Here is a 9,387-nt window from a genome sequence, read left to right as displayed (position 1 = left end):
AATTAGTACAATATTAAACTGTATGGCGCCTATTGGCCACATGTATTATTGCATGTAATAATGCATGGCAAATAGTCCAATATTTAGAATCTTGATTTCCTATATATATTAACATATAATTCTATAAAAAGTGTAATAAATTTTATATTAATTTACTTTTATATATAATAAAATAAATTCATTTTTGAGATATCTTTCTTTTCAAAGATGGACATATCAGAAACTAGTAAATGTAATCATGTTAATGTTAAGACATTAGCAGCTACTGAATGGCTAAAGTTACAAAAAATTAACTATATAGACTCTACTGGAAAATCCAAAACATGGGATAGAGTTATTAGAACTAGTAATAAAGACAAAGGGGTTGACGCTGTTTGTGTATTAGCCTATATAAAATTTGAGCAAAGCATAGAAATGTTAATTGTGAAGCAATATAGACCTCCAGTAAACTCCTTTACACTGGAGTTACCTGCTGGATTAATTGATGAGGGTGAATCAATACATCAAGCTGCGCTAAGAGAGCTTAAAGAAGAGACTGGATATATAGGTGAAGTTACTTCAATTTCTCCTATGATTTCTATGTCTCCTGGTTTATCTAATGAATCTGTAAAAATAGTAACAGTAAAAATCGACTTAAATAATCCATTAAATGTACACCCAAAGCAAGATACTAATGACTATAAACAAATTAGTGTTATTAGAGTTCCTATAAATAATCTAAAGTTAGTGCTTGATGAATATTCAGAAAAAGAAAATTGTATAATCCATATAGGCTTGTACTCTATAGCCCTTGGATTAAATTTAGCTTCTATTTAATTTTTAGTAAAAGCTAAGTTAGATATTCAGTACGAATTATGAGCTACGAGTGTAAAATTAAATTAAACAAATTATCATCATGGTATCTGTCTCATTAGACTAATATTAAATCAGAGTCCTTATTAAAATAGTAATAAATTACTTAAGGAGACTGAGTTTCTATAGAAATTGAACACATTGATGTATTTCTAGTAGAGACTGTAAGTTAATGTTTCATGTGGTTTGAATTATTTTGTTTCGTATGCTTAATAGATTGTTTAGTATTGGAAGACTGGGGAGGTCTCCATCTTTCAATAGATACTTCAACTCCCCCCAAATAAAGGTTATTCATCAATAATGTTTTGCAAGATAGCTCTGAATCCAATTCTAGTATTCCCCAGTGTTTATTATTCATTCTAGCCCTCTCAATATCAATAATATAGCCTCCACCATGGATCTTCAGCTGATTTTGTACAGCTTCTCTAATTTGGGAATCAGTGATACTTTGAGGAATAGAATGTACAAATATTTTGCGTCTATTTATTGTATCTTTAGAAGCCTTGCTTTCATTGTTTGCTCCTTCAATATTATTACTTGAATCTGGTAGTTTATTATCATGAGCAGGGATAACATAGCCCTTTACTTTAGTACTTGGATTCATAAGACCACCCATCAATTTCCCAGCATAACTAGTAGAGACGTATTTTGACTTTGATTTACATTCATTCATATCACCTGAATTGAGGGTGTCGCCACTCATATTTGCTATTTCAGTTTGGGAAGATGGAGGTTCTATTAATTCATGTACTACGGCTTTTGCGGGTTCAAGATTGTCAGAGATACAAACTTGATTATTTGAAGAGACTTCTACCTTAGAAGTAGTTACCGTTTCATGATCTATTTGTTGGTCAGTGATATTAGAAGAGGTATCAGGTATATGACTATCTACTCCATGCTTAGACAAAATTTTTTCTGGTAATAAAGGTAAGTCAGAGTCTAGGAATAGTAGGCAATCATTTCGGACAAAATACCACCTTGGACGAATTTCAGTTAGTAGAAAGTTTTGAACAAAACCTCTTCCTACACCTTCTGAATCGCCAATATACATCCTGCCTTTAGTTGTAATACAAAATGAGTTACAAATAGATCTAGAACATTCCAAAACCTCAACATAGGTTGTACAATCATTCAAATTCAATAAATTTATAGCCGAGCGGATTTTTTCCTTAGTCTCAGCTCTCAAAACAGAAGGTAAGCGAGTTTTATTTCCAAGAAGAACATCAGGCCTATATCCAGCCCATATTAAGTTTCCAGAGTCATGGTAAAGTTCATATAATGTAGTTGGATCTTTCTTAAGACGGCTATAATATTCAGTTACAAAAAAGTCTGCGATCTTTGAAGCACTACAAATCCCAATATCTCTCTGTGCATTTGATGATTCCGCCATATTATAAAACCTCCTATAAATAAAAAATATGAACAAATACCAGTAAAATAATAAAGTTTGTAATATTAGTATACAAGGGGGAAAAGTACGGGTATAATTTTCAAATGTATTAACCCCCCTTTAAAACACCTTTAGACAAGAAACCGCCTTCAGCGGGTTTGAGTAAATAGAAAACTAAGTATTAGGTTATTAAGATATTAATTAGTTTGTATACAACCTTATAAACTTTTTTAATGGGCAAACAGTATGTGTTACAACTCCTCTAATAATTCCAAGAGGAATAGCTCCAAAAGACCTGCTATCTTCAAAAGTAGAATTATTATGATCTTCCACCCTATAATATTAAATATATACAAATTCACTGATTAAAATAAATTAAACACTCAATAAAACTTACCAGCAATGACCTTTCGGCACAATAATTGATAGTCCTGAGTTTAAATGAACAATATCACCTGATAATGCTATAATGGGCTTTACCAATAATTCATAATACAGTTTCGTGTCATTAATAATTGGAGAGTAAAAAGCTACTAAGTCACCTTTTTTAAAGTTTTTCCTATTTGAAGATATAAAGTAAATGTCTCGATTTACAATCTGAGATAAACTTAGTATAAATCTGTCAAATAATAATTTAGATTTATTGAATGAAATTGAAGCATTATCTTCACATAATCCCGGTTTTATTGAAGATGAATTAGCCTAAAAGTTTGTATTGTCTCATACAAATTTCATATAATTTATGTTACATTATAAGATAACATACAAAACTTAAAAACCCCGTATAATCACGAAACATAATAGCTAGTGGTATATTTAGAATGAGTCTTGAGAATTTCTTCATCTGATTTATGAAAAGACATTTAAATGTCACTCTTATTTCCATAGTATGTAGTAGAGAGGAACTGCACAGATGTCGTTATTCATTTATGTTAGTATCTTGAGAATTACATCTAGGTAGCGGAAGCGGGATACTTAGCTATTTTGTGTTGTGATAATTGGTATATATTCTACCAAATATATGAGAATTGCAGATTTCCTGCTGTAAATAATATAACTGCAAATATAGCTGAATAGGCATAGTTACCAAAGGGTCTTTTAAATAATAATGCTACCAATATCTATTTTGTCAATACCTTTTTGGAAAGCAGTGAAAATTCACATAAGTGAGACCTTTCTAACTAGTTATTTAAGGTTATATAGTAATAGCTTGATGTGATCTAAAATTAACATCGGCTGATAAAGATCATAGAAAGTGAACAAAAACAGGATATAGTGCAACCAAGGCGCACTAAATACCGGCATTGCATGCGTCTTTGTGGAAAACTCCTAAAAAAAATTGAGAGAAAAAGAAACTAGGCACTAATTTGTTTTTGTTAATTTTAAGCAAATATGCAATCTATGCAAACTATTTTTAAGTTTTATTGAAAGTTTTCTTGATATTTTACTTTGAATATTAGAAAATGGGGGATCTAGTTGGTAGCCCAACTCCAGGAGTTTCAGATTTCATTAAAAAACACATTGGAAAAGAGTCAATAGGGGAATATTCAGGTGATTTATTTGGTGGTCATACTTTTTCTAGAGCTGCATGTACACTAGACCACTACTTTATTATTGGAAAATATAAGAATAAGCCTCAATTATATGCCTGGGGGGAAAATACAAACAATGTCCTTGGGTTTGGTATTGATACAGATAAAGTTGATTTACCAACAAGAGTTCCCTTTTTTTCTATTTATGATGTATTTCAAGTAAGTTGTGGTTATCTACATACCGCTGTATTGATCAAATCAATAACAGAAAGTGGAGGAAAGGTTTATACTATGGGATTAGGCAATAGAGGGAGGCTTGGATACACGAGATCTGACACAGAATTTGGATTAGAAGAAGAATATCTTGATAAAAATGAGTCATGGTACTCTATAAGCCCATGCATAGTAAAATTCCCGTCAAATACTAAAATAAGTCGAATTTGTTGTGGTGCTAACCATACACTTGCATTGTCTGATAATGGTAATTTATATTCATGGGGAGTTGGTCAATTTGGTTGTCTTGGGACTGGAAGTACTGAGGATGTATTTTTTCCTACAAAGATTGAAATATCTAATAATTCACTAAAAGTGCAGCATATTGCTGCTGGTTCCAGGCATTCTTTATGTTGTACTGAAAATGGTAATCTATTTGCTTGGGGAAGCAATGCAAATGGAAGATTGGGGATTGGAGGTGTACATGGTATTAAACTTAAGCCAACAATTGTACAATCTATGCTACCTTATCATGTATGCTTTGTTGTCACAGGGGAAGCACATAGTGGCTGTATTGATAGAATGGGAATAGTATTCACATGGGGAAATGGTAGTAATGGTCAATTAGGTCATGGTTTGCAACTGGACTGTCCTATTCCTAGAAAAGTTCATGGAATAAGCTCTATCCCTTTCGTTCAATTAGCATTTGGTGCATTTATATCGATGGGATTAACACAGTCGGGAGATGTATATATTTGGGGATCTAAACAACATGAAATATTTTCAACACCTACAAAAATAAAATCATTTAAATCTGCAATATGTCATATTGCATGTGGCCCTTATATTTCATTTGCAATAGACGTCAGATCAATAGCTTACTCATGGAATAATAGAATAATTGCCCAATCTATTAAAAATAGAGATGTATCAAATATTGGGGAAGAACTTGTTTTAAAAAGAATGAACAATCCAAATCCAGTAGTATTACCATTTTTTCAGGGTAGTAGTTTTGTGGATGATGCTATTTTTCTGATGGGATTTTGTTTAGTGGATTCTAACGGTAATAAGATGAATTACACAGCGAAAGAATTGGGTGGAATATATTGTACTAGAAGAATATATGGACCTAATAACGATTCTTCTGGTTTAGGGTCACTAATTTATAAATCACTACCTCCAAATACTGTCAGACAAATAGCATGTGGAGAAGCGCATAACATACTGTTAACATATGGGGGTTGTGTATATACATGGGGTGATAATAGTTATGGACAACTTGGAATAGGATCTTTACATAAGGATTTAGGTGAAGCTTCAAATAAAAACAAAACGTTTGTTACTGAGCCTAATGAAGTAAAATTCTCTGGTCCTATACGTAGAGTAGCGTGTGGATATTGGCATACACTATGCTGTGATTATAGTGGAAACTGTTTTACTTGGGGTCGTGGTGATTATGGACAATTAGGTACTGGTGCAATATGTAATATGTATGAACCTGTAGGAATTATATCATTAAATAATGTAGTTGATGTATATGGAGGGGAGTTATATAGTGCTTGTATTATAGCTACGGGTATTACAAGATCTAAAGATTTGGATACAATAAACTCAGGTGATTTATGGATATGGGGTGATGGAGATTTTGGAAAGTTAGGATTAGGCGATGATATTAATGGAAAGTGCATAGCTGCTCCACGGTACTTGAATTTGGGATACCCAATTGTCAAAGTTTCCTTAGGTACTGTACATACCCTTGCATTAACTGCAAATGGTAACTTGATAACATGGGGTGCAGGGTATTATGGGCGTCTAGGTGTTGGTACAACAAATAATCATAATAGACCTATTATAATTAAGTTCCCTATTGCTGATGTAAGGATATCCGATATTGCCGTTGGTGCAGATCATTCAATGGCAGTATCAGTAGACGGTGACTTGTGGATATGGGGGAAGGCTAGTGTAGTTTTAAATGAAACAGATGTTTTACAACCTCATATATTTGCAAAACTTGAATCTGCAACAGGTGTCCCAAAGGTATATTCAGTATATGCTCATGCTGACGTATCTTATGCAATAACTAATACAGGTGAATTGTGGACATGGGGTCCAGAAAGTCTGGATACCCAAAAAAAGAGGAAAATGGAGAAAAAAGATAAGAACTACTCACATACAGGAAGAACTGAACTAGTTTTGCTTCCTGGATCTGTTGCAGGAGTCTCTGGTGGTAGTTGTCATAGTATGTGCTTACTAGTAACTGGTGAAGTATTATCGTGGGGAAGTACAGAATCAGGTAGATTAGGTCAAAATACTACAAAATCACAAAGTTATGTTTCTTCTCCAACCATGGTAATACCGAGATGGAATATTCCTAACTCTAGCCTTGATATATCTAAAAGTTTAGCTGCTAGTTATGATACTGATGAAAATACTATCAAAAATATGTTCAATATCAATGAAGAAGTAACAACTATTGAGGACCTCGAAAAATTCATGGACTCTTTAGATATTAGTATCACAAAATATGCTAGGGGTAATGTTTCATTTGAATATATACAAAAACTGTTACAAAAAGAGGACCCAAGATCAAAAACTGAATCTATTCAACTATTGGAAGAGGATCTAATTGTATTATTTGCATCTCACTTAACATATTTTGCTAAAATGAAACAGAAAGAAGAAAGATTACAATATTTAACATTCTTAGCAGAGGTTCAACTTCGTAGGCTTATTTTGGTAATTTTGAAACTAACTGATCAATCTATTAAGAACAATACTTTCAACAAATATAGAAATAACAATGATGTACTACTAAATCATTCAGTCTTACGCTATATGAATTTACTAGAATATATTATATCTATTATACGCCTTCAACCACTATATATTATAAATATTTTACTCCAATGCGAAATAGGAGAGGAATTTCGTTCAATAATCAATTTAATATATGGAATTTACCCTATAAATTTATCATCTTCATCAATCTTTTCATCTTCTAATTTTAATGGCTTATTTGATACATCTTTAATGTTAGAAGTAATTGGAGAAGCTTTGTGTAAGAGAGAATTACAAATGATAGAAAGTACTGTATACGCATTTTTTCCAGAAAATTCAAGGTTTTTATACTTTTTCAGCTCAGTAGTACTACGTGGACAAGAATTACGTAACATTATAAAATATCTGTTAGATATTGGAACTCCATCATCACTAGTTGCACTATTGACAAACATGCCTCCAGAAATATTATTATGTTTAGACTCTAAGTGTTTAGCTCAATATTTAGGTTTATCTCTCCATGATGAAACTTTACCTAGACTTTATGCAGATATGATAAAATTCGTTAATTTGGCCCTTATGACAGGTATAGCAGATAATATTAATCAAAAAATGATTTTTCCGAAGATCATGGAAAGATTGTTATATAAAGTGTGGAAATTAATATATAGTATGGATATTCCAAACTATAATCCTTTGTATGATAAAAAGCAACAGAAGGATTTATCTGTACAGCAGCCACTACTACGTTTAATCTTATATGGAGTCATTATACCAATTCTAGAACAATGCAATGTATATTGCACTTACTATTACATTCCCGTTATATCTGATCTGAGAATATACTCTTGTATTCAAACCATTGCTAATGCATTAAAATTCTATTTAAATGGCACTATTCAAACTATGCAACCATCAAATGGTTTTCTTTGGATAAATATTATTGCAAATACATGTAATATAATAACAATGAAATTAGCTGAAATGGTAAACTCACAAAGAGATGATACAGATCTATCACTTACATACATGGCATACAATACACAATATACTTTGAAATCAGGTTATTATAATATTGTTTTAAACCTTGCTGATGTAATGATACTTGTCAATTGTATACAAAAATACAAGTACTTTTTGCAACTAAATATTGTCGATCCTTTAATATGTTCAATTGAATATATTGAAAAAAGGGATCATTTGTCAGTACCTTTTTTTACAAAAGAATATATAGACTTAGTCAAAAGTAAAAATTCACTTGGAAACAATGCTGAGGGTGGAGTATATATTACTATAAAACTCAATCCAAGATGGATAGCTAATAACAATGACAGAGGTTCAAATAGTTATACTAATTATACTATTATTGACAAGATGTATAGTAAGCTTAATCAAGACTTTAAAGATCAAATTGAAGAAGTTAATGAAGAAGAAAATTGCATGGCTAGCCTTGATGATTCAATGATGTTTTGCCCTATAACAAAGGTAGGGACATCTCAATCCTTATTACCACGTTACGAAGCAAACAAGAGATCAGCAAATGGAATAGCAGAGTATGGTTTATTTATCAGATATTCTGAGATACCAGATAGAAGAAGATTAATTGAGGAGGGACTATACATCTGTCCAACTATAACAGCTAGGAGTATATATGAACTTTTAGAATCGTTTGATGAATATATTGATCAGTATAAAAGGAAAGAGAGCGATTCATATGAATATCAACAACTAACAAAATTATTGGAGGTTAAAAGAGTAACTGATGACTTACAAAGTACTTATTGTGATTCTATATTACCATTACTTAAATGGATATCCTTGGACATGTATAGAAGACTCAAACATCGTGCATATTTAGAACATTTAATGGATATCCAAATAAAGCTTATGGATAAACAAGTTCTTTATGAAAATGAATTACAAGAATGGGAAGATAAAATTGAGCAATCTGTAGTTGACATGACTATATGGGGTTATACTGATCCATCTGTTATAAAATTACTAAGGAAATATGGTAAATCTAATTCAGTAATGGATAAACTGAAGAATACTTTACTCCAAAGAATTTGGAACAGTAACAATCAGACAGAGAAACTGAGTTATATTGGAGGCAACAATGAAGAACAAGTTATATATACTGAAATAGTTAAAAGTAGTATTTCATTACCCTCATTGTGGCTAAAAATGGGAATCTTAATTTCTGCAGGTATTATTTTAGTCAACACAGAGAACTACTTTCTTAAAATGTGGTTTAATCCACACAAGTTCTATAATAATAAGATAAGTATTAATAACTGGAATATATGTCTTACATGTACTCCAACACTTGGAATAGAGTGTATAGTGACAGTTAGTCAAGTCCAAGATATGATTAAAGAATACGTTGATCAAAGGACAATATGTAAGTTCTACATATCACCAAGAGATATATCATATGCTAAACTATCCAATATTTCATATACTAAGATTTATGCAAATGGTTTGATTGAAATAAACTTACCAAATTTGGTCAATTTCATATATTTTAAAATCTAACTTCATCAATTAAAAAAACTATTTCTTAAATAAAGGGCGGACTTCAAATTTCCTAATTCATTGTTGAGATTTATTGACAGTAATATA

At 31.5% G+C, this 9,387-nt stretch overlaps 3 protein-coding genes across 3 annotated transcripts; 2 read left to right on the top strand and 1 right to left on the bottom strand.

The window, feature by feature from the left end:
• Positions 1-207: 207 nt before the first annotated feature.
• On the top strand, positions 208-816 carry cand_034260 (NUDIX family protein; the record flags this gene model as incomplete). The annotated part of the gene is made up of 1 exon (XM_067213652.1): positions 208-816. The coding sequence occupies one exon, from the start codon at positions 208-210 to the stop codon at positions 814-816; it is 609 nt and encodes a 202-aa protein (XP_067070214.1).
• A 205-nt stretch (positions 817-1,021) lies between these two features.
• Positions 1,022-2,242, bottom strand: cand_034250 (nuclear transport factor 2 domain-containing protein; the record flags this gene model as incomplete). Its single annotated transcript, XM_067213651.1, has 1 exon — positions 1,022-2,242. The coding sequence occupies one exon, from the start codon at positions 2,240-2,242 to the stop codon at positions 1,022-1,024; it is 1,221 nt and encodes a 406-aa protein (XP_067070213.1).
• A 1,463-nt stretch (positions 2,243-3,705) lies between these two features.
• cand_034240 (regulator of chromosome condensation family protein) lies at positions 3,706-9,300 on the top strand (the record flags this gene model as incomplete). The annotated part of the gene is made up of 1 exon (XM_067213650.1): positions 3,706-9,300. One exon carries the CDS (start codon positions 3,706-3,708, stop codon positions 9,298-9,300), a length of 5,595 nt encoding a protein of 1,864 aa, XP_067070212.1.
• Positions 9,301-9,387: the final 87 nt, after the last annotated feature.

Source organism: Cryptosporidium andersoni (assembly GCF_001865355.1).
Source record: "Cryptosporidium andersoni isolate 30847 chromosome Unknown contig_6, whole genome shotgun sequence".
NCBI classification, from domain to species: domain Eukaryota; phylum Apicomplexa; class Conoidasida; order Eucoccidiorida; family Cryptosporidiidae; genus Cryptosporidium; species Cryptosporidium andersoni.
This window is presented reverse-complemented; position numbering and strand designations above follow the sequence as displayed.